The sequence below is a fragment of the Hemitrygon akajei genome, chromosome 25 (assembly GCF_048418815.1).
Source record: "Hemitrygon akajei chromosome 25, sHemAka1.3, whole genome shotgun sequence".
NCBI lineage: Eukaryota > Metazoa > Chordata > Chondrichthyes > Myliobatiformes > Dasyatidae > Hemitrygon > Hemitrygon akajei.
Genome location: NC_133148.1, coordinates 22,628,957 through 22,655,014, shown reverse-complemented (window position 1 = coordinate 22,655,014; position 26,058 = coordinate 22,628,957). Strand labels below are relative to the sequence as shown.

General features: G+C 45.4%; 1 protein-coding gene across 1 annotated transcript in view; it reads right to left on the bottom strand.

Annotated features, from left to right (window-relative positions):
• LOC140716434 (uncharacterized) overlaps positions 1-26,058 on the bottom strand; it is a 71,254-nt gene that overhangs the window by 37,241 nt on the left and 7,955 nt on the right. The window contains 1 exon segment of the mRNA XM_073029171.1: positions 17,929-19,797. Coding sequence (XP_072885272.1) covers positions 17,929-18,969 — 1,041 coding nt within the window. The 5' untranslated portion in view covers positions 18,970-19,797.

Here is a 26,058-nt window from a genome sequence, read left to right as displayed (position 1 = left end):
TCCAGTTAATATGTTGAAAGTTAAAATCACCTACCATCACAACCTTATGTTTCTTCCCACAGTCTGCGATCTCTCCACAAATTTGTTCTTCTAACTCCTGCAGACTGTTGGTGGTCTATAATATAGCCCCCATTATCATGATGATACATTTTTTATACCTCAGTTCCACATATACAGCCTCACTAGATGAGTTCTCCAGTCTGTCCTCACTAAGCACTGCTGTCACATTTTCCCTGACTAGTAACGCCATCTCTCCTCCTCTAATCCTTCCTCTTCTATCACATGTTTAACAACAGAACCCTGGCATACTGAGTTGTTAGTGTTGCCTCTCCTGCAACCAAGTCTCACTGATGGTTACAATATCATAATTCCATGTGTTCATCCATGCCCTGAGCTCATCTGCCTTTCCTACAATACTTCTTGCATTGAAATATACGCAACTCAGAACATTAGTCCCACCATGCCTAACTTTTTGCTTGCTGACATTGTCTGAGTTATTAACAACATGACTCCACAACCATTCCACCTTCTCTTCTGGCAGTCTTGTTCCCACCCCACCCTCCCCACCCCGTGCATTACCAGTAAACCTTTCTTTTAGGATATTAGTCCCTCTCCAGTTTAGGTGCAAACTGTCTCTTCTGTACAGGTCCCACCTTCCCTGGCAGAAAGCCCAATGGTCCAAAACTCTGAAGTTCTCCCTCTTACGCCAACTCCTTAGCGGCATGTTAAACTGTATGATCTTCCTATTTCTGGCTTCACAAGCATGTAGAACAGATAGCAGTCCTGAGATCACAACTCGGGAGGTCCTGTCCTTTAACATAGCACCTAACTCCCTGAACTCACATGGCAGAACCTTAGCTGTCTTCCTACCCACATCATTGGTACCGTTGCAAGAAAAAGTATGTGAACCCGTTGCATTAGTTACTGCATTACTCAAAATGTGGTTTGATCTTCATCTAAGTCATAATAATAGACAAACTAAATCTGCCTAAACTAATAACACACAAACAATTGTACTTCTCATCAAGATTGAGTACATTATTTAAACAATCACAGTCAAGGTTCAAAAAAGTATGTGAACCTCTGGGGTAATGCCTTCTACAAATGCTTTTTGGTGTTAGGTTACTAACTGAGTCTGCTCTTCTCAAGAAAGATCTTTCTTGAGAAGAGCAGACTCAGTTAGTAACCTGACTTTGTGTGTCTTTTTTATAACCACACTTTCAATCTCATCTTATTGATTGGAACACCTAACACCAAAAAGCATTTGCACCATGCCACGATCGAAACAACTTTCAGAGGACCTTTGAAGACTGGTAGAGATGCACGAAACTGGAAAAGGCAAGAAAAGCATTTCTACAGACCTGAATATCCATCAGTGCACAGTAAAATAAATTGTCTACAAATAGAGGAAATTCTACTCTTTCTGGGAGTGGGCATCATGCAAAGATCACACCGAAAGCACACCGTGCAATGCTGAAGCGGTGAAAAAGAACCCAAAAGTTATAGCAATAAACCTACAGAAATCTCCCAAACTTGCTAAAGTCTCTGTTCATGTGTTTACGGAAAGAAAAAATTTGAACAAGAATGGCGTCCATGGAGGACATCACAGAGGAAACCACTGCTCTCCAAAAAAAAACATTCATGCATGTCTCAAGTTTGCAAAAGACCACCTGGACATTCCATGACACTTCTGAGCCAATGCTCTGTGGACAGGTGAGACAAAAGTTGAACTTTTTGACAGAAATCCACACTGCTACGTTTGGAGGGAAAAGGGCATTGAACACCAACACTAAAACTTCATTCCAACTGTGAAGCATGGTGGAAGAAGCATCATGGTTTGGAGCTGCTTTGCTGCCTCAGGGCCTGGACAGCTTGCAATCGTTGAGAGAAAAATGAATTTAAAATTATATCAAGTCATTTTACATGAGAATGTGTCAGGGTAGCGGTCTGTCACCTGAAGCTTAATGGAAGTTGGATGATGTAATAAGACATTGATCCGAAACAAAAGAGTAAATCAACAACAGAACGGATTCAAAAAGGAGAAAGTTAGTGTTTTGGGAAGGCCAAGTCAGAGTCCAGACCTTAACTCAATTAAAGATGCTGTGGCATGACCTGAAGAGGGTTTTTCATGCAAAGTATTCTAGAAATATTGATGAACTGAAACAGTTCTGTATGGAGGAATGGTCTGAAATTCCTCAACATTATGCAAGTCTGATCAGCGCTAAAGTACCCTTTACCTCTGATCTCTTCCTTTGCTGCATCTTCCCTGCACTGACCCTATTTGTTTGGTTCCCTCAATATAGAGTGCAGAACAGTACAGCAGATGAAGAGGCCCTTTGGCCCACCATGTCTGTGCCGACCGTGTGTTGATCCAAACTAATCCCGTCTACTTGCACAGGATCCATCTGTCCCCATTCCCTGCCTTTCACGCATCTGTCTAAACGTTCCATTTGTATCTGCTTCCCATCACTTCCCCTGGCAGCCCATTCCAGGTACCTTAACATCTATTGATCTTTGTCTTAAATGTACTCAAGAGACTCAACCTCGAGGGCCGTCTGGGGTGGATCTTACCACAGGCTGGGATGGAGATCACACACATATACAATATTCCAGAAACCATCTCACCAGGGTCGAGAAACACTGAGTGGCTACATTAATGAGTACACCTGCTCATTAATGCAAACATCTAATCAGCCAATGATGCAACAGCAACTCAATGCATAAAAGCATGCAGACATGGTCAAGAGGTTCAGTTGCTGTTTAGATCAGTGGTCAGAAAAGGGAAGAAAAGAGACCAAAGTGACTTTGACTTTGGAATGATTGTGCTTGGCAGGGAGGTTTATCAGAAACTCTTGATCTCCTGGGATTTTCATGCACAGCAGGATTGAGTGTTTACAGAGAAGGGTGCGAAAAACAAACAAATATTTATTGTGCAGCAGTCCTGTGGGTAGAAACACCTTGTTAATGGGAGGGGTGGGAGGAGAGAGGTCAGACTGGTTCAAGCCGACAGGAATGAGACACCAACTCAAGTAACCACCTGGTACAACAGTAGTGTGCAGAAGTGTATCCCTGAACATGGACACATCAAACCTTGAAAACGATGGGCCACAGCAGCAGGAGATGGTGACTGTAGACTCAGTGCTCAGTTTATCCGGTACAGGAAAAGGCCAATAAAATGGCCACCGAGTGTAACTGCAGCATCTCTTTAAATTCCTTCTCAATACCTTCCATCAGCTTAATTGCTGGTTGTACCAGCACTTTCACTTTCAGTGACTGGTGCAAGGCTCCCAGATCTCTCTCAACACCCACAATTCTGAACCTGTAGTCATTTACAAACTAATCCACTGCTCTGTTTATTTCACTGAATTGGATGCGCTCACTTAGAGCCAGAGTCATAGACGTCTCCATGTGATATTTCATTTGTCCTATTCTCACCCTGGGGGATCTTGATGTGTCCACTTTGACTCACCTTTGGTCCCCACCTGACACTCTCTCTCATCTGTGAGATACAAGCATGCCTGCCCTCGCATGCAAATTCAACTCCAGCAGACTGGGCAGATGAGATAAACAGTGAGATCCAAGGACCAGAAAGGAGAGTCAGCAACACATCGTGGAGATAGAAGAGCATTACAAGGCACAAAACTCACGGTCATCCACTTCAACCAAGGAAAGCCCCAGTTGTGATAACTGCTCACAGACTTCCATAGTGAGTGCACTGACCCAACAAAACAGCTTTTCCACTTTCAAAACCCTCTTGCAAAGATTTCACTCTCATCACCAGATTTGACGCAATTAGTCAGTAACCAGTGTTACGTAACCCCGTAACCAGGTAACTTACCAGCAAAGATAGATGGATCAGCTGAGTCGGATGCTACTATTTTCAAACGTTTTATTCGAAAAGGGCACAAACGTATGGTTAATACAAAACATTCAGATCATATACATCGTCAAACTCAATCTAAAACACCAGTGTAACCATAATCAATCAGAAATAAGCTCTATAGTTGTCTAGGGGTAATACAGAGTCCAATTGAAATATAAAGAGTCACTCAGAAGTTTGCAGGCTTTTCCCTTTTGGGAACCGCTGGGGTTTTCAAGTTGGAGAGAGAAAAAGATGATTTGGAAAAGATAAACACTTGCCCGTCGTCTTGGCAGAGCAAATCCTTGGAATCAGGGGAGCAGACTTCCCCGTTGTTAGCTAAAAGCAGTCTTTCGTTGGTTCTAGCCACAGATTCAAAAGTTGGAATCTAACGCACGTGGCTTCCTTCAACATGGCGTCCCGCTCCCACGGGAATCGGTATCGTGCTTCCTTCGTCTCCTGGGTGCGTCTGAGGGTCCCCCCCCCCCCAGACCCTCCTTTATACTTCTTCACGGGATCGCAGGTGTCAATCAGGTTGCAGGTGATGCGATCTCTCTCTCAACCAGCCCACTTTGCCCGAGGGCTTTTCACGTGGTCTCCATGAGACAATAGTCAAGGTCACCTTTATTCTGCTTCTTGGGAGAACGTGGCCCCTCTCTCTCTCTCCCATTTTCCTGTGTCTATTCAGCACGTCCCTTCCGCTTTTGGGTCAGCTGACCCCCCTCTTGGCTAGGGTTCTTGAGATTCTCACAAAGGAGGGGGCCGGCGGCATAACACCAGGCACATCTCATTTCTCCACTTGATAACATCCTGTATCGTTGTTCCAACACACACAATCACCCAGTTCAACATCATCAGTGAATATGGATACAAGATACTGGGCCCAAATCAGTGGCCATGGCTTGTGAACAGCTGGGACCCTTGCATTGATCCATAAAGCTTCCTAACTGAGATATAACCAGTTTATTCCTGATCTTTTGATATATTTCTATTAAACATTTCTCAATTGACAGCAGTCACCAACCCCTTGGTCTTCCAGTTTTTTTAGGAGGTACAGCACAGTAACAGGCCCTTCCGGCTCAATTACACTCGTCACCAATTAATTTACTAAACTGAACCGGGAGGAAACCCACACGGTCACAGGGAGAACACAAACTCCTTACAGACAGCGGCGGGAATTGAACTCTGGTCACTGGCGCAGTAGTAACCTTACACTAAATGATACAAAACCGTTCCGCCCTGATCGTGCTTTATAGCTTTGAGTGGCACCTTACACAGTCCTTCTGAGAGTGCAAACACACTATATCCGCCCTTTTCTCCTCACACCAACAAACATACCACAATATCGTCATTTTCATATCCTAAATCTATGCTGCCGTTATGGTGACACAACACAGAAAAAGGCCCCTTTAACCAAATACACGCCAATTATAAACACTAAATCAAAATTTGTTGTTTTATTCTCCACACAGTCATACTAATTCCCTACTACACGCTCGGTTAATTTACAGTGGTCAATTTATCTACCAAAGTTAAAAAGGCAATTGTACTCGCATCATCTGTTAGAAGCAGCAGCGTAATCAGAATATATTTGTTTATATACTAGAGTGTAACTCAGTTCCTACTTATCCGGTCTGAGTTCCGCTGCATGCCCACACCTGGGTGTGGAGAGCTCGGCAGGGTCTGGAAGCGCCCCGCCGGCTCCCAAATCCTCTGCCGGCGCACCGGGCGCCGTGGGATCAATGGCCACAATTACACGGGCGCTCTACACCACCGATACACAAGCGCTGCCGGCGGCAGCTCGGGGAGGTTGGTAAGGGACGGGGCTGGGGAGGGTTTATCCTCACCGCGACGCCTCTTTCCCCGGCCGGGAACCGCTCCGCTCCGCTCCTCGGTGTTGATTAAACCTGCGGCCCAGCACTTGGCTCCAAACCGCCGCCCAACTCCGCTATTGGTGGCGTCACGTCTGACGTCAGGCTCTGGGGGTCTGGGCCCCTGGGCAATCTACCTACTGCAAAGTTGCATTGAACAGAGAAATATTTGCATTACTTAAAGATCTCTCTCTCTTTATCTACCTGCTAAAGATATGTACCTTTATCTCTCTGCTGTATATATCTAATCTCTTGCAATATTTATCTCTCCATATCAATATATATCAAGTTCAACTTTATTGTCAACTGACTGTAATCAGCGCGTATATACAGACAACACTTCTCCACACCATAGTGGACCCACACAATATACATCACACATAGCAGATACACCAAAATATTAGATAGATTAGTACTGTAAACTACTTTTACTAATGCATGCAGTAAACAGCTCACTGTCCCAGTAATGAGAACTCAGTGGTGGCAGGGTATGCATTATTCTTACAGTCTGCGGGAAGAAGCTGTTACCCAGTCTGGCAGTCCTAATCCTCATGCTTATGTACCTCCTTCCTGACGGTCGTCTGTCAAAGAGGGTCTGGGATGGGTGGTAGGGATCTTCAACAATGCTTTGGACCCTTCATCTACAATGCACCCGGTAGACGTCAGAAATAGGAGGGAGGATCCTCTCGGTGGCTCTTACTGTCCTCTGTAGGGTCCTGCGGTTCGATGCATCGCAGCTTCCACACCACACAAAGGCAGTCTTGATGTGCTCTGGAAGAAATTTCTAGAAAAGTGGCTTCAATCTCCTCTGAAATTGTAGACCCTGCTGTGCCTTCTTAACTACTGAGGGGGTGTTGTAGGTCCAGGTTAGATCGTCTGTTTTTTCACACTGAGGAACATTGTGCTCCATTGGAGAGCCATTGATATACAATGGAGACTGGTCAACCTGTGCCTTCCAGAGTCCACAATCATCTCTTTTGTCTTGTCCACGTTGAGACAGGTTATTGTTTTTCCACCATTTCACAAATCTCTCTATCTATATGTATTAGTGCTCAGTGTGATGCTTGAGATGTTGCTATGAACTCAGACTGACTGGGGTCTTCTCGTCAAGAAGTCCAAGGTCCAATTACAGAGAGGGGTGTTGAATTCTAACAAGGACAGTTTGCCCACTACCCTCTGAGGGATGATTGTGTTAAATGCTGAGATGAAGTCAATGAACAACATCTTAACGTATGAAGCATTGTTTACAAGGTGGGACAGAAGAGCTGAGGCTACAGTATTATCAGTGGATGGGTTTGACTGGTAGGTTTACTGGAAAGAGTCCAATGAAGCTGGAAGGTGGGATTTTATATGATCCATTGCCAGCTGCTGAAAACACTTCATTTCTGTTGAAGTCAGTGCCACTGGATGGAAATCATTTAGGCCAGGTACCAATGCACTCCTAGGCAGAGAATGATGGTGGCTGCCTTGAACCCTACAGGGACAGTAAACTGTTTCAAAGATGTTAAAGATGTCCATTAAAACCTCTGCTAAATGGGCCATGCAGCCCATCAGCACTTGGTGAGTGATGTTATCCAGCCCTGCGGCTCAGCGTGGGTTTACCTGGCTAGGTTTGTCCTTGGCTCAGCTGTGGCCAGACAGGGGGTCTGTTTTCAGGAAGAGAGGGGGGGGGCTTTCCTTGATGTCACATGTACATGTCTCTGGATTTTCTCTGCACACACACACTTTGCCTTCCTGATGGCATGGGAGAGTGTGGCTCTTGCTGACCTTAGTGTCGATCTGAAGGCAACGTCCCAATCCCCAAGCAGTGCATAAACCTCTGCAGTTTCTGGTTTGCCCTGGTGATTATCAGAACAGAGCAAACTTTAAAACTGGCATTAAGTTGTGTGCGGGCCCCTGGCAAATGTTACACCGAAAGGGCTGTGGATCTTATGTCAGGAAGATACAAATTCCCCTTATCGGTTTCAAAACTTCATTTATTCGGGCAGGTAGAGGAAGCATTAAAATATTTAACAAGATGTGTGTGAACTCCTCCCCTCACTGCAGCATACCTCCTGCTCTACTCGATCCATTACACTGTTTGTGACCCAGCCCGTCATTCAGTCCCCACTAAGCCCCCGACCGTTCTACTGTCACACGCACTCCACTGATATAAAATGCTGCAGGAAGTGGATCAATACATTAGTACCGGCTCAAACCGCCGATCCAGTCTTCACTTGCCAACACTCTTCATGAGTCCAGGCTCTGTGTTCATGTGAATTTTAGGTTCTCACAGTCATGATCCAAGCTTTTGCAGATAGTGATATACACCCAAGGCCACCGTAAAGATATTTGCACATATAAAGTTTAACTCTTTACAGTACATTCAGCTCCAATGTGGCAACCCCATTACAGGATTTAATACAATTCCTACAGATGCCCCACCAAATGATGAGCAAATCACAAAACTACTAAACATAAAATCAAAGTGCCTATCTGACCCCCCCCCCCCCGTGAACTATCGTAGCCACCTACCTCCTAGCGCTATGAAGGGCTACAAAGTCCCAGCCGGTTTGTAATTATGGCAGAGGTGTCTCCTTTCTCTACAAGTGGATAATCCAAAGCCATCCTATTGTGCAGGCTGACTGTCCTGTCACCAGCATTTCTGCTGACTGATCAACCAGCACATCCTTCGTCTGCTCTGGAGCTGAACCATCTCATTGGCTGATGACTCCATGATTAATGCCATGGACCAGAGAATGTTAAAACTTAAAGTTCACAGTGAAACTGTAGACAGAGCATTAAACTAAAACCCAGTCACTGCCATTTTAGTTAAATATAAAACAGTATTGCAAGTTAAATAACATTCAAATTGTACAGGACAACTGATGCAATGTTTTCTAAATAATATGTATGACATTTTACGCAAACCCACTGGGGCAGGTTAACACTCTGATGCTTTAGTTCTGACAGTTTTGCAAAACACCCACAATTCTAGTCCCACACAAGTAACAGCAAGCATTTTTCATGACCCATGTTGCAACTCAGTTACAATAACATTTAATAAGATGGGAATCCTCCCTTCGAAGATTAATCTGAAATATTTCTTAAGTATGGTATGCATGCGTTCCATGTATTCATTAACATCATTGCCTATCTTTTGTGTGTATCTTCTCTCAATCGACAGTGTGAGGGAACCTCTTTTCTAGCTTCTGTTAAAATAGTTCAGTGTACGTTTAAACCAACATCTCATTCATCAGCCTCTGGTACCAGTTGTTTCTTTTTAAACACTGAGGTGGACACTTTGGTGCTGGCTTCATGCACCCAGACTGAGCACAGCAATTTCAACAGCTTTGCATCTAACTTCCACCCCATCCTTAAATTCACTTGGTCCTTTTCTCACACCTCTCGTCCCTTTATCAATTTCTCTGTCTCCATCTCTGGAGACAAACTGTCTTCTGATATCTTTTATAATCCTAATGATTCTTGAAGAATCTTGACAATACTTCTTCTCAAACTGCCACCTGTAAAAATGCCATTCCATGTCCTCAGTTCCATTGACTCAACCTCGTCTGTTCCCAGGCTGGGGCTTCCTTTCCAAAGTTCAAAGTAAATTTGTCAGGTTACATATATGTTTCCATATACAACCCTAAGATTTATTTTCTTGAGGTCATACTCAATAAGCCCATGGTTTCTTATGGTTGTTATAGCAGGGAGTGGTAATGGGGTAAGCTCCCACTACCTATTAAATACCCCCAATGGCATGTGCCTCAAATAGCCTCTTATAACCAAGTCCAACCCCTGTGGAATCATTTCCACTGACTGGAGAAGGGACAAAGGTGGGTTTCTGGTGCCTTAAAACCAGCTGCTTTGGGCAGATGGGACTCACCAGCCATGGTTGACAGCTCATGTAGGAAAACTCTGATCTGAAACCTCCGCTGTCTTCTGGCTCTTGTTTCCAATTCCTAAATCAATAATCAGCTCCTTCTTCTTGCTGACATTGAGTAAGAGATTATTAAAAGCCAGATCTAGTCGGCTCCATCTTGGGTACTAGCCTACAAAGTATCCAGGACATCTTCAGGGAGCGGTGTCTCAGAAAGGCAGCGTCCATTATTAAAGACCTTCAGCACCCAGGGCATGCTGTTTTCTTAGTGTTACCAGCAGGAAGGAGGTACAGAAGCCTGAAGGCACACACTCAGTGATTCAGGAACAGCTTCTTCACCTCTGTCATCTGATTCCTAAATGGACTTTGAAGCTTTGGACATCACCTCACTTTTTTTTAATATACAGTATTGCTGTTTTTGCACATTATTAAATAATCTATTCAATATCTGTAATTGATTTACTTGTTTATTCATTAATTTTTTCCCTCTGTTAGATTATGTATTGCATTGTATTGCTGCTGCTAAGTTAACAAATTTCATGTCACATGCCGGTGATAATAAACCTGATTCTGATTTTAACCACTCAGCCAGATTTTCAATCTCCTTCCTATATGCTGATTCACACCCCTTTGATGGCAGTGGTGTCATCAGTGTATTGATTAGTTTTGAGGGGATGATAGTATCGAATGCTGAACTGTAGTTGATAAGGAGCATCCTGACATATTGCTGTCTAGAAGTTCCAGTGACTGAGGAGCTGGTGAGATGGCATCGGTTGTGGACCTGTTGCTCTGGTAGGCAAATTGGAGCAGATCCAAGTCGCCTCACAGGCAGCAGCTGATGTTTCATCACCAACTTCTCAAAAGCTCCTCATCACTGTGGCTGTAAGTACAACTGGGCAATAGTCATTGAGGCAGGTCACCGTGCTCTTCGAGGGCACTGGTATAAATAAAGCCTGCTCAGACTGCCAAAGAGATCTCAGTGAACTTTCCAGCTAGTTAATCAGCATCATCAGATCCAGAACATCCTTCAAAGAGTGGATTTCCCTTCCTCCACCATTAATCCTGCCCTCATCCACATCTCCTCCACTTCCCGGACATCTGCCCTCACCCCATATCTCCGCTGCCTTAACAAGTTTGTTTTGTCCTTACCTACCACTCCATGACCATCTGCATCCGGTACATCATTCTCCGCAACTTCTGCCATCTTCCACAGAAGCCTACCACCAAACACATTTTTACCTCACCCCCACCCACTCCATTTTCTGCTTTCAGCAGGGATGGCTCTCTCCCTGATTCCCTTTTCCATTCAGCCCTCCCAACTAGCACTAACCCTGCAAGTGGGAGAAAAGTTACACCTGTCCATTCACCTCCTCCTTCACCTTCATTCAAGACCCTGAACAGTCCGTCTAGGTGAGGCAACTCTTCACTTGCAAGTCATTTGGGGCAGGTGCTCCCAATGCAGTGTCGAGCATCTTCTCTCCATCCACAGCAAGCAAGATTTCAGTGTTCAAACACCTTAGTTCCAATTCTAATTCCTACTTTGACATGTTGGTTCATGCCCTCCCCTTCCGTCACAATGAGGCCACTCTCAGGCTGGAAAAGCAACACCTCATATTGCACCTGGGCAGCCTTTAACCTGAAGGCATGAGCACTGATTTCTCTAACTTCCAGTAATTTTTATCCCCTTGTTTCCAGCTCTTTCCATTCTGCACTCTGGCTCACCTCTTACCACTCCTCACTGGCCTAGCACCTCTCCTCGTGCCCCTCCCTCCTGACCTTTCTCCCATGGACCACTCTCCTTTCAGATTCCTTCTTCTTCAGTCCTTTACCTTTTCCACCACCATCTCCAGCTTTTCACTTCATCGACCTCCCCCATCCACTTGCCTTCTCCTTCACCTGCCTTTGCATCAACTTCTAGCTTTGTCCTCTCTCCACCTTCCCCTTTTCCCCCCTTCCTTTCCAATCCCAATGTGGGAACAGGGCCAAATCATCACCTGTTTATTCCTTGTTATTGATGCTGCCTGATCTGCTGAGTTCCTCCAGCATGCTAATCTACAGAATCTCTTGTGTTTATCCTTTTGACAATCTTTCTCACCACCTACAATTCCACCAGTTTTTCTGTCACCTGACCAGGCCACCTACATTTTCATCCAAATATTAGAAACAACAGGTGCCAGCACAAACCTTACAAAACTAAACTCAGACCTCCAGTCAGATATACAACACTCTGCCACCTCCCCTGGTCATCTGTGACCAAATTAATCTGGATTCAGTTTGCCATTTCACCGTTGATACCATGTGACATAATCTTCTGGACCAGCCTACCATAAGGTACTTGACTAAAATCCAGACGTATAATATCAACTGCCCTTCCCTCAATCATCTGTCACTTCAAGAAAATGAGGTTTGTGAGAAAGGACCTCCACCATACATACAGTCCCGCTGTTTTCTCGATAAGCCCGTGCTTTTCCAAATAAATTTAATCCAAGTAAATCCTTTTTCCAAGAATGCTTTCTAATAATTTTCCTACTCTGGTGTAATGATTATTGGTCGATAATTTCCAGGTTACTTTTTTTTGTACAAACAACTTTTGACTATTCTCCAGTATTCTGGATTCTTGTCCTTGGCTAAATAAGATATAAAGATCTCACCATGCTTGCCTTCATTATCCTGGGATAGATTACATTGGGCACTGGGAACATATGCATCCTAATTTTTTTTTTAAGGCACCCAACACCTCCCCTTTCTTCTAACAACATGCCCTCTAATTTGCCCCTTTTCTCATCTCACCATCAATCACAATCTTCTCATTGTGAAATTCTATTACAAAGTACTTATTACAGAGAGGGGCCTCACCCCTTCCTCTGGTCTTGTCCAAAAGACACACAAGAGATTCTGCAGATGCTGGAATTTTGGCTAACACACACAAAATTTGAAGGAACTCAGCAATTCAGAACAGAGAGGAACACTGATATTTCAGGCTGAAACTCTTCATCAGGACTTCATGTATGAATTCCTTTCTCAATCAGTGGACCTACCCTTTCCTGAGACACCCTCTTGTTCCTTATGTTTATGTAACATACCTTAGGATTCTCCTTATTTCTACTTATCAGGGACATTTCATGACCCATTATATTCCTGCTAATATTTTTTACTAAGTTCTTTTATTTTTTCTTTATAATCATAATCAGAATTCCGTTTATTACCATGAAATTTCTTGTTTATGGCAGCAGTATACTGCAATACATAAAATATACCTTAAATTGCAATAATAAAGACATAAAATTAAATATTAGTGCAGAAAGGAAGTAAATATGGTGATGATGTGTTCATGGGAGCATTGTCCTTTCAGAAATCTGATGTTCCAAAAACATTGGATGTGTGTCTTCAGGCTCCTGTACCTCCTCCCTAATGGTAGTCAAAGTTCAAAGTAAATTAATTATAGAAGTACATATACAATATGTCACCACATACAACCCTGAAATTCATTTTCTTGTGGGCATAGTGAATAAACCCACAACAGAAGCAATGAAAGACCACACCAACTTGGGCTATCAACCAGCACGCAAATGACACAAACAGTGAAAATACAAAAAGAAAGAAATAATAATAAGTAGTAAATAAACAATAAATATCAAGAACATGAGATGAAGAACTCTTGAAAAATAGATTGGGGAACATTTCAATGATGGGGCAAGTGAGGTTGAGTGAAGTTATACCCTCTGGTTCAAGAGCTTGATGGTTGAGGAGTACTAACTGTTCCTGAACCTGGTGGTGTGAGTCCTAAGGCTCCTGTATCTTTATCTTGATGGCAGAAGCAAGAAGACAGCATTTCCTGGGTGGTGGGGCCCCTGATGATAGATGCTGATTTTCGGCGACCACTTTTTGTGCAGATATACTCAATGGTGGGGAGGGCTTTACCCATGATCTACAGGGATTTATCCTGCCAAAGGGTCTCGAACGGAAACATCAACTGTACTCTTTTCCATCGAAGCTGCCTGGCCTGATGAGTTCCTCCAGCATTTTTTGTGTGTTTTCTACAGATTTTCTCTTGTTAGGGATGTATCCACTACATTTTGTAGAGTTTTCCATTCAACGGCACTGGTGTTTCCATACCAGGCTGTGATGATAAGTAATGGTAAAAGGGCATGCCTTTTGGTGATGGCAGTCCTTAATCATGCAAGCCACCTTCTTGAGGCATCGCCTTTTGAAGATGTTCTCAAGGGCTTTGTCTAATTCTGCTTCCTAAACTTTGTATATGCTTCTTTTTTACTTATTGACTAAACTGACAATAACTTGAACCTTGTGATCTTTATCTTTCATCCTCACAGGCATATGTTCGTCCTGAACCCCAACCAATGGGATCTTAACAGATATACACGTCAGGTACGGATTTACCCTCAGTTGATTCCAATCTACTTTCTCCAGTGTCTGACCAAAACAGTTGTAATCAGCCATCCCCAAGTGAGCAGAATGAGAATCAGGTTTGCCTGATACGAGGTAAAATTTGTTGTTTCACAGCAGCAGTACAGTGGAAAACGTGATTCATTTTTGAGGCATGCGGACACAGGTTAACTGGGGCAGGAATGGGCAGAAGCAACTTGGGAGATTTCGGTTGCGTAGGAGATAGAAATGAACCGAGTGAGGGTAAGAGTACTTTTAGGTTGGTGGCAGTGGATAGGAGATCTTCAGAGGTGTTGAGGTTGGTGATGGTGGAGAAAGGAATGGCCTGATGGGATCCTTTTCAGGCAACAAGTAAGAGGAGGAGTTGGAAATTTTCTCCTTGGCCTCAGCAAATTGTCAGTCTACCAGACTAGAACAACATCCCCTTCTCTGTGTGCTTGATGGCGAGTTTGGAATTAATGTGAACGGAGTGGATAGCCGTGTATTCCAAGGATGTGAGATTCGAATTGGAAACAGACAGTTGCTGTCTAGTCATTGGTCAGAGAACAACAGATCCAGAGCAGGTACATGTGTGTGATAATAATGTAGTGTTTATGGACCATTCAGAAATCTAACAACTGGGGGGGGGGAAGAAGCTGTTCTCAAAATGCTGAACATGGTTCTTCATGTACCTCCTCCATCATAGTAGTAACGAGGAGGGTGCATGTCCTCCTTGATGAGGGTCCTTAATGATGGACGCTGCCTTCTTGAGATCCTAGTTGTTGAACATGAGAAACAACAGAAATTAGGTGAATGCAGCAGGGCATTCTTGTACCATCCCATCTGGAAATTCATCGGCACAGTCACACCGGGGAAAGGCCCGTGACCGCACTATTCTCAAGCTAGGACAGAAAACTGTTACTTTTATACTTATCAGTATACTTATATACTTTATACTTATCAGATATTAACCACTTGGTAGTTTGTGTATGTTTGAATTCCTTCTTTCAAGATCAATCGCCATTCACAGTACAGATATTAAAAGTCAACAGAAACTACAAGCTGACAACAGATAACACTTTGAAGTTGGTAAAGCAATTGTCCCTTAGCTGCTGAATGTATTTCATACCTGTTCATTATTTCTATCTTGACTGGTAAAGGGAATCTACCAGCACAAGACTTCGAGACTGATGGACCCCAGTTCAAATCCAGCGGGGTCCCGACCAGGGCAGCAGCAGTATCTGCGCAGAAGGAATTCCTGGCAATCAACTTCCGTATCTTGCCGCGAAAACCCTCTGGTCATCTACACTATCCATAGGGTCACTATGAGCTGACAACTTGACTGCACTCAACAAGATGTTCTTCTTGTGTGCTTCACACTGCCATAGTCATTCTCACAGATCTTGACTCTAGGTTGGCTCTGACGATCTCACTTCACAAAGGTCTAGCTTGACTACAACAGCACCCAGGATATTTTGACTGGGTGTTCTCTTCAACCCTTGCCTTACCACAATTTCCACACTTCTTTTTGTTCTGCAGACAACCACCTGAATCTTACGAATCTCAGTAGTGTAGTGTCTGAACCTCCATTAGAGTTTCAGAAGGGACAGTTGGATGTCGATGACAGGGATGTACCACACTCATAGTTAATAATGGCACAAGTACCACCTCTCTCAGACAACAGAAACTCTAGTGCTAGTTGATTCTGCACGACCACAGTGTGAATTGTCAGCATTTCAGCAGTAACGTTATTAATGGCCTGGATTGTGTTACGTAATGCTTAGACTATGCTTGTAGCCAGTTTCTCCAGCAGTGCTGAAGCCATGTTAATGCTTTCACAAGCCGGTAGGTAACCAGTCTAGTAGGTCCCCAGAACAGGAAGACTACAGTCCAGAAGCACTCAGTCTTCATCATGCTCCTTTGATGGCATCTCCTTACAGTACGATGTAGAGAGAGTAGGCAGGTGGTACATCTATGATACTTAGTAGGCAAGATAACAACCGTGCACTCAGTTTAGGCAAAATAGCCCATTTTGAAAGAGTATTTCTTGCAGCCAGCGACTGGACTGACAGCTACATACCCAGTAAGACCCATTAACAAGATTCAGAGGGTCATCGCTGCAACTGACAAATGTGGGGCACGATACCTTTGATTGTTTACTTACGTAAACATTATAACATTCGAATGGACAAAATAGCCTTCGGTGTTCTTCCCATCTGGACCCTAAGTGAGTGAATGGCATCTAGGGGGTGAGCCCGGGACACCGGGATTCACTGCTGAACCCTCTGGAGGTGTCGTGGGCCTATCAGTGAAACACTGAGGAAAGAGGGCGCCCACTTGATAACCCAGAAGATGCCACCACTCACTTGGCCACCCCGCTGAGTCTGGGCAGCATGTCTCAGTAGTCAAAGAAGGGATATAGATAGATAGATAGATAGATACTTTATTCATCCCCATGGGGAAATTCAACTTTTTTTCCAATGTCCCATACACTTGTTGTATTAACATCTAGTCCTACGTAACATACCTTGAAGTTAAATCTACAATGTTGTCAAGTCTTTGCTGGTGTTCATGTCTAGCAGAGATTAATGGACAGGCTTGCTTTTGAACTCTAGAACACACAGTGCTGATGAAGGAACAACTCAGCCACATTGTGACAAAGTCAATTTTAGCGAAACAGTAAACACAGATACATTTAGCGTGTTTGATGTTAAAGGTCCACTGCATCGCTGCAACTGCCAAATGTGGGGCACGATACCTTTGATTGTTTACTTACGTAAACATTATAACTTTCGAAAGGACAAAATAGCCTTCGGTGTACTTCCCAACCTGCAGTTTTATGTGTGTGGGGCTGAAGCAACTATCACAGGCCGACACTGTGCTGTAGGGTTCTCTGTTCTATCCAGTCTATCCTTATAACGGAAACCTTCCAGTCCTGGTATCATCCTTGTGAATCTATTCTGCACCTTTCACTTCTCAGTAGCGTCCTTCCTATTGTTAGTGACCAGAACTGTACATAAATTCCAGCTGCAAGCCAGGTGCTGACTCTTGCACTCAATCCCCTGACCGATGAGGGTAAGGGTGCCAAACACCTTCAACATCCGTCTAACCACGATACCACTTTCAAGGAACTCCGTACACAGAGGTCTCTCTCTTCTCCAATGCTCCCCAAAACACTGCATTCACCATGCAAGTCCTGCCCTGGTTTAACTTCCTAAAATACAACACTTTGCACTTGGTTTAAGTTTCACGTACAGCCCTTGGCCCACTTTCCCAGGTGAACCACGTGCTGAATGCTGGAAATACAAATCAGGATGCTGATAGAGCTCAGCGGGTCGAGCAGCATCTTTGTAGGAAGATGGGACAAGTTGATGTTTTTCGTCAAGACCCTGCGTCACGAGACCAGACCAACGACTCACAGCTTCTCCCTTCACTAATGCTGCTGAAACCTCAGTGGTTGTGCTCCCTGATTTGTGTGACCATCCTAACATAGGTAAAGGCCATTCTGCCCCTCCCACCTGCCCCAACAGTCAGCAAGGTCATGACTAATAGTGACTGCACGCCATTTTCTTCCTGTCTGACATCCTATGATCTCTTTAACATTGGGAATTTCCCCAATGAAGTTCATGTCTTCCCATTTTCCCACACGACTCCATCCGCTGTGTTCTTTACCGTCCCTTCAGGTTGTCTGCAACCCCTCAAAGTCTCTTCACATCCTCCTCAATCCCAGTTCATTCACACAGAACATATTTATTTATAATTGATGCAGAATACAAATGTACCTGCAGTTCCAGGGGAAACAACCCAAATGTGTCCAATGACCAGGGTCCAAACCTGGATGTGATCAACAGCAGCAATAAATACAGAATCAGTTCTTGCAGTCGCTTGTGAACTCACTGCTGTGTCAGCAGCTTCATAACTTAAATTCCTACACACGAACCACACATTTAAACTTTTCCTTTAGTATGCGTTCGGCGATGTCTGCAGAGGTGAGATGACCGTGCAAAGTTCTTCCCACATTCAGGGCAGGTGAACGGCCTCTCCCCGGTGTGAATGCGTTGGTGCCTCAGTAGGAGAGATGACCGAGTAAATCCCTTCCCGCATACGGAGCAGGTGAACGGCCTCTCCCCGGTGTGAACTTGCTGATGAAGCAGAAGGTCAGATGACCGAGTGAATCCTTTCCCACATTCAGAGCAGATGAACGGTCTCTCCCCGGTGTGAATACGTTGATGCATCAAAAGGACAGATGACCTTGCAAACCCTTTTCCACATTCGGAGCAGGTGAACGGCCTCTCCCCGGTGTGAATTCGTTGATGCAGCAGAAGGACAGATGACCTCGCAAACCCCTTCCCGCACTCGGAGCAGATGAATGGCCTCTCCCCGGTGTGAATTCGTTGGTGTGTCCGAAGCTCGGACAACCGAGTCAACCCTTTCCCGCACTCGGAGCAGGTGAATGGCCACTCCCTGGTGTGAATTCGTTGGTGCCTCAGAAGCTCATAAGACCGAGTGAACCCCTTCCCGCACGTGGAGCAGTTGAAGGGCCTCTCACCGGTATGAATTCGCTGATGCGTCAAAAGGCTAGACGACCGAGTAAACTTCAACCCACATTGGGAGCAGCTGAATGGCCTGTCCCCAGTGTGAATTCGTTGGTGACTAGCAAGGATAGATGACATAGTGAACCCTTTGCCGCACTCAGAACAGGTGAATGGCCTCTCCCCAGTGTGAATTCGTTGATGAGCTAGGAACCTGAATGACCGAGTAAACCCCTTCCCACACTTGGAACAGGTGAACGGCCTCTCTCCATTATGAATTTGTTGGTGTGTCAGAAGCCTGGATGACTGAGTTAACCCTTTCCCGTAATCAGAGCAAGTGATAGGCTTCTCCCCGATGTGCACTCGCTGGTGCTCCTGCAGGCTCAAGGAATTTGTGAAAGCCTTCCCGCAGTGAGAGCAGGTGGATTGCCTCTCCCTGGCAGGTATTTGTTGGCCGCTCATCACGTCACCAGGTCACTTAATGTCCTTACTGCGATCCAATGTGTCAGGAGGTTGGATGACCGAATGAACCCCTCCCCACAATCAGAGTAGGAGAATGGACTCACCCTGGTATGAAGTCAATGGTGTGTCACCAAGTGGGATGAGCGAGTGATTCCTTTCCCTCTCGCAGAAGAGGTGAACCAGGTGCAAATTTGCCTGGGTTTCATCAGGGCTTATGACCTAGTGAGACCCTTCAAAGCAGCAGGACAATGTTTCCTCAGGACCTCAGTGATCAGTCAGTAAAAAGATGAGCAAATGAATTACTTTCCTTAAATGGAAACAGGTGGAAAGATATATATATTCTCAGGGGAAATGGATCATTTAAAATACTTCCTCAATCAAAAGAATGAATGTTTCATTGGTACAAAAATAAGGATGTGGTGAACAAGTTCCCAGCCACAGATCAGGTGAGCTCACCTCCCCCAACGTGTCACACACGGTCTCTCGGTGCAGTGGCTGTTCCTTTCCCAATCTGGACTGGAGTGATCACTGCCCACTCCTTCACGGGCTGGAAGAAGTTACTCGGCTTCCCTGCAACTTGGTTCCTGTCCTCACACAAGTGGTTTCTCCCCTCCCCACTGTAGACAGCGTGTCTTCTCCCCAGCTGTGTCACGGTCGGTGCCTGCAACAGCCCTCACTGCCTGGGGTCTGAAGTGAAACAAACCAGCGTCTCTCCCTCCACGTTCACAGGCCGATGATAGTCAGGTGTTGGGCAGCTGAGTGGGGCCACAGACCTGATATGATATTCCATTTGAGTTAAGCATTCACAATTCTTCCATCTTTAAAATCCTTTAAAAAATTACAAAAATCATCAGTAAGTACAGGGTAGTAACTCAGAACAGATCACTTTAATCAGCTGTGACTCTGGTGGTAGCTCCCCGACTATGACATTGTAACATTTAAACATTTGGCCCATCGAATCTTCCCTGCCATTCCATCATGGCTGATTTATTGTCCCTCTCAACCCCTTTCTCCTGCCCTTTCCATGTAACATATGACATCCCAACACAGCAAGAACCTGTCAACTTCTGCTTTAAACATACCCAATCACTTGGCCTCCACAGCCATCTGTGGCAATGAATTCCACAGATTCACCACCCTCTAGCTAAAGAAATTCCATCTTATCTCTGCTCTAAATGGACGTCCTCTATGTTGAGTCTGTACCTTTTAGATCTAGACTTCCCCATAACAGGAAACCTTCTCTCCACATCCACTCTGTCTAGGCCTGTCACAGTTCTACAGGTTTCAATAAGATCCCCAGAGGTTCTGCTAGACTACAGAGTACAAGCCCAGAGTAATCAAACGCTCCTCATACATTAACCCTTTCATTCTGGAATAATTCTTGTAGACCTCTTCTGAGCCCACTTCAATGCAAGAACATCTTTTCTTAGATGGAGATCCCAAAATTACTCACAATAATCCTATTGCAACCTGAGCAATGCCTTAAAACCCTACCAACATCTTATAAAATTTCAACATAACATCCCAACTCCTGTACTCAATACATTGATTTATAAGACCAATGTGCCAAAAGCTTTCTTGGCATTAGTAGCTCCCAAGATGAAGTCACGTGGGTCTACAAATAACTCTGGCGCCATCTTTTCTTATTTTTAAAAACACTAGTTGTATCAGCTTTTATATTCTTGGCTAGTTTACCTTCATATTTCATCTTTTCTCTCCTTATGCCCTTTTTTAGTTGCTTCCTGTGTTTTTTTTCCCCAAAAGGTTTCCAATACTCCGATTTCTCACTATTGCAATATTATAAGCCCACTCTTTTGCTTTTATGCTGTCTTTGATTTCAATTGTCAGCTACAGTTGCCACATCCTTCATTTAGAATACTTCTTTTTTGGAATGCATCTATCTTGCACCTTCTGAATTGCGCTCAAAAACTCCAACCATTGTGTTTCAGAGGTCAACCCTGCTGATGTTCCCTTCCAATCAACTTCGGCCGGGTCTACCCTCATCTCTGTAATTGCCTATACTCCACTTTTATCCAGATACTTCAGCTTCTCCCTCTCACACAGCAGGATGAATTCTATCATATAATGATCACTGTCCTCTAAAAATTCCTTTACCTTACGATCCCTAATCAATTCTGTTTCACGACACAACACCCAATACAGAATTCCCTTTTCTGTACAAAAAAGCTGGATGAACTCAGCAGGTCGGGCAACATCCATTGAAAGAAGCAGTCAACGTTTCAGGTCGAAACCCTTCGTCAGGACTAAAGGGGGGGCAGGGGCCCTATAAAGAAGGTGGGGAGAGGGTGGAAAACCAATCAGAGGAAAAATCAAGGGGTGGGGGAGGGGAAGCAGGGAGGAGATAGGCAGGAGAGGTGAAGGAGGAATGTAAGGGGAAAGCACTATGGGTAGTAGAAGAAGGCAGAGTCATGAGAGGTGATAGGCAGCTAGAAGAGGAGACAGAGTAGAGGGCCAGAAGGCCTCAAAGCCCTCCGCTACTTTCTGGACAATAGACCTCACCAGTTCCCCAACACCACCACACTCCTCAGGTTGGCGGAACTGGTACTCACACTTAATAACTTCTCTTTCGGCTCTTCCCACTTTCTCCAGATCAAGGGTGTAGCTATGGGCACTCGCATGGGCCCCAGCTATGCCTACCTCTTCGTGGGTTATGTGGAACAGACTATGATCCAAATCTATACTGGTACTGCTCCCCAACTTTTCCTTCGATACATTGACGACTACATTGGTGCTGCTTCCTGCACCCATGCTGAGCTTGTCAATTTCATTGACTTTGCCTCTAACTTTCACCCAGCCCTCAAATTCACTTGGTCCATCTCAGACACTTCTCTCCCCTTTCTTGATCTCTCGGTCTCCATCTCTGGAAATAGACTGTCCACTGACATCTTCTATAAACCCAATGACTCCCATAACTACCTTGATTATACCTCTTCCCACCCTGCCAAATGCAAAAATTCTATTCCCTATTCCCAGTTCCTCCATCTCCGCCACATCTGCTCCAAGGATGAGGCTTTCCGTTCCAGGACATCCTAAATGTCCTCTTTCTTTAAGAATCGTGGTTTCCCTTCTGCCGTCATCAATGATGCCCTCACCCGCATCTCCTCCATTTCCCGCACTTCAGCCCTCACCCCATCCTCCCGTCACAACAGGGACCGCGTCCCCCTTGTCCTCACCTATCACCCCACCAGCCTCCGGATCCAGCATATTATCCTCCACAACTTCCACCACCTTCAACAGGACCCCACCACTAAGGACATCTTTCCCTCTCTACCCCTCTCTGCTTTTCGCAGGGATCGTTCCCTCCGCGACTGCCTCGTCCACACGTCCCTCCCCACAGATCTCCCACCTGGCACTTATCCCTGCAAGCATCAGTGTTAGACCTGTCTCTACACCTCATCTCTTACCACCACTCAGGGCTCCAAACAGTCCTTCCAGGTGAGGCAACACTTCACTTGTGAGTCTGTTGGGGTCATCTATTGCATCCGGTGCTCCCGGTGCGGGGGATTGGGGGACCGCTTCGTCGAGCACCTACGCTACGTCCATCACAACAGACAGGATCTCCCAATTGCCACTCACTTCAACTCTCCTTCACATTCCCATTCAGATATGTCCATAGAGGGCCTCCTCTACTGCCATGATGAGGCCAAACTCAGGTTGGAGAAGCAACATCTCATATACCATCTGGGTAGTCTCCAGCCCCTTGGTATGAACATTGAACTCTCCAGCTTCCAGTAATTCCCTCCCCCTCCCTTCCTCCATCCCACTTTCACTCTGCCTCCTCTTCTAGCTGCCTATCACCTCTCATGACTCTGCCTTCTTCTACTACCCATAGTGCTTTCCCCTTAGATTCCTTCTTCACCTCTCCTGCCTATCCCCTCCCTGCTTCCCCTCCCACACCCCTTGATCTTTCCTCTGATTGGTTTTCCACCCTCCCCCCACCTTCTTTATAGGGCCCCTGCCCCCTCCTTCTTTAGTCCTGACGAAGGGTTTCAACCTGAAACGTCGACTGCTCCTTTCAACGGATGCTGCCCGACCTGCTGAGTTCCTCCAGCTTTTTTGTACGTCTTGATTTGCCCACAGCATCTGCAGTGCACTTTGTGTTCCCTTTTCTGTTGTGGGCTCACCACAAGCTGCTCTAAAAAGCTTCCAAATTCCCTCAAGATCCAGAACCAACCTGATTTTTCTCATCTACCTGCACATTGAAATCCCCCCAGACTACTGTAACATTGCTCTTTTTACATGCCTTTTCTATCTCCCATTCTAATTTGTATCGCATCTCCTGGCTCTATATACCTCCCATCAGCGACTTTTTACCCTTGCAGATTCTGAGCTTTACCCACAAGGATTCTACATCTTCTGATTCTATGTCACCATTTTTGAAGGATTTCATTTTTTAACCAATAGACGCCCCACAGTCTCTGCCTGTCCTTTTAATATAACGTGTATCCTTGGATGTTAATTTCCCAACACTCTTCTTTCAGCCACGACTCAGTGATGTCAATAACATCATACCTGCCAATCTCTAACAACGCTATAAGATAATCTACCTTATTCTGTATACTGTGTGCATTTAAGTATAACACCTTCAGTCCTGTATTCATCACCCTTTTCAATTTTCCCCCATGTAACTCTTCAAATTATCCCACTGACTGCAATTTTGCCCTATCACATTTGCCCTTCCTCACAGACTCACTCCACACTGAATCTTCTTGTGTAGATACCAACTGCACAATCCTGAGCCCAATCACTCTGGTCCCATACCCCTGTCAAATTACTTTTGACCCTCCCAACAACTCTTAGCAAAGTTGCCCACAAGTATATTTCTCCTCAAGTTCTGGTGTAACCTGCCCTTTTTGTAGAGGTTAAACCTCCCCTAGAGAGATCCTAAAGATCCCAAAATCTGAAACCCTGCCCCCTGCACCAACTCCTTAGTCACACATTCATTTGCCTAATTATCCTATTTTTACCCTCACAGGCTCATGGCACAGGCAGTAATCCAGAGATTACTACCCTTGAAGTCCTCCTTTACAGTTTTCTACCCATCTTCCCATATTCTCTCTTCAGGAACTCATCCCTTTTCCTACTTCTGTCAATTGGGTAAAATGTCTCACGACTACTGGCTTTCATTGCTGTGAACTCATTCGAAGCATCCCTGACCCTGGCACCTAGGAGGCAACATACAATCTTGGTGTCTCCTTTATGTCCACAGAATCTGCCTTTTGTTCCTCTGACTATGGAATCCCCTATTACCAATGAACTTCTCTTCTGCCCAATTCCCTTCTGAGCCAGACTCCTTACCAGAGAATCAGTTGCTGCAGCTTCCCTCTGGAAGGTCTTCCCACTCAACAGTATCTGAAGCAGTAAACTTATTATTGAGGGGGATGGCCACAGGGAAAACCTACACTGGCTGCCAATACTTTATCCCTCTCCTGCTGGTCACCCAGGTACCTGTCTCCCGCAACGTAACTCCTGTCACCTTCTCATTCGCCCATATGAGCCAAAGGTCATCCTGCTACAGCTCCAGTTCCTTAAATCAGTCTCCAAGTAGCTGCAGAGAGACTCCCAGAGTTCCCACAACTCACACAAAGAACAAAGCACTAACCTTGGGGATCCATTCTCAACAGACTAGCTATGTACTTGTAACCCCCTGGGTCGCCTCAGGCTCGCTCAGCTCGTTCTTGTCTGGGGGGAGCAACCTTCGGCCCCGCCAAACTGAGTAATCAGCTGGTGTGGATGCTGTGTGATGTCCCCGCCTCGCCCAAAAACAGACAGTACACCATATGCGATTAAATGAGTACACTTTATAAAGATCCCAACACCTCTTGGATCAACTGAACAACTGAGGGAGGAGCTGATCCCCTTGACAGATCCCCTTGGCACCACAAGCAATTTATCTGCCCCCCTAGCCAAAAGGGATACCCTAAAAACTTTCCACCAATCTCCTGCCACGGATATGATAAGCCCCCCAGCTGCGGCATTTGACTTCCAGTCGAACCACACGCATTTTCCCACACTTTCCCAGAACTGGCAGCTGTCACCCCGAGGTAATTGTACCCGACAGTTCTAACAACGCCACCAGCCCGCCTACTCAAACTTCCAACCAATCCCAGTCGCTTTCCCTCAGCCAAGCACTGCCACTCACCCAACAACTGAGAGGTCCGCTCCGCTCCCGCCTCCGCCCCTTTAGGGCTGGACATTATTCCAACAACCGGGCAGAGCCCACCATAGCTGGAACATACCCACCAGTCCTTCCCCGCTCCATTAACAGCATGGACAGCCCATGGCCCCACCACCATTTCGTCAACGCTAGTCGGAACTCGAACAACGCCCTCCGGGGCACCAACAGCCACCCCACCCAATACACATGCAGAGATAACCAGCAATCGCACACCCGCAAAGGCACACCAGCTCTTCGCCGCAGACATAATTTAAAGAGGGCGATCACACAGCTTCCACAGAAATCAATCCCGGGCGAGCACCCCACAATGTAACCCCCTGGGTCGCCTCAGGCTCGCTCAGCTCGTTCTCGTCTAGGGGGAGCAGCCTTCGGCCCCGCCAGACTGGGTAATCAGCTGGTGTGGATGCTGTGTGATGTCCCCCCCTCGCCCAAAAACAGACAGTACACCATATGCGATTAAATGAGTACAATTTATAAAGATTACTATAACTAAGTGATTAATAACGATACAGTATATATGAAGGAAAAGAAAATAAAGAAAAGGCGCCAACTTATCAAAGTCCAAACCACTTTGTGCACAACCGTTGGAGCTCAATTACTGAAGTCTTCTGGCCACCATTCCATCCCCTCCGAACTCCTCGACTCGCAGCTCAGTACCACCCGAAGTGGCCAGCCAAGCACATCTATCTTCGTCCTTGGACCTTGGACCTTGGACCCCCACTTGGGGTCCGTTCCTCGCCCAGTTTACAGCATCGCGTCCTCTCTCTCTCTCACCCCCTCGCGCCTATCTCCCCAAAAGCTCGCCAACAATAGCTTACAGACTCAGAAGAAAGAACAACATTAATCCCAATTGGTTTACAAAGGAATACAATTCTCGTTATCAGTAAATT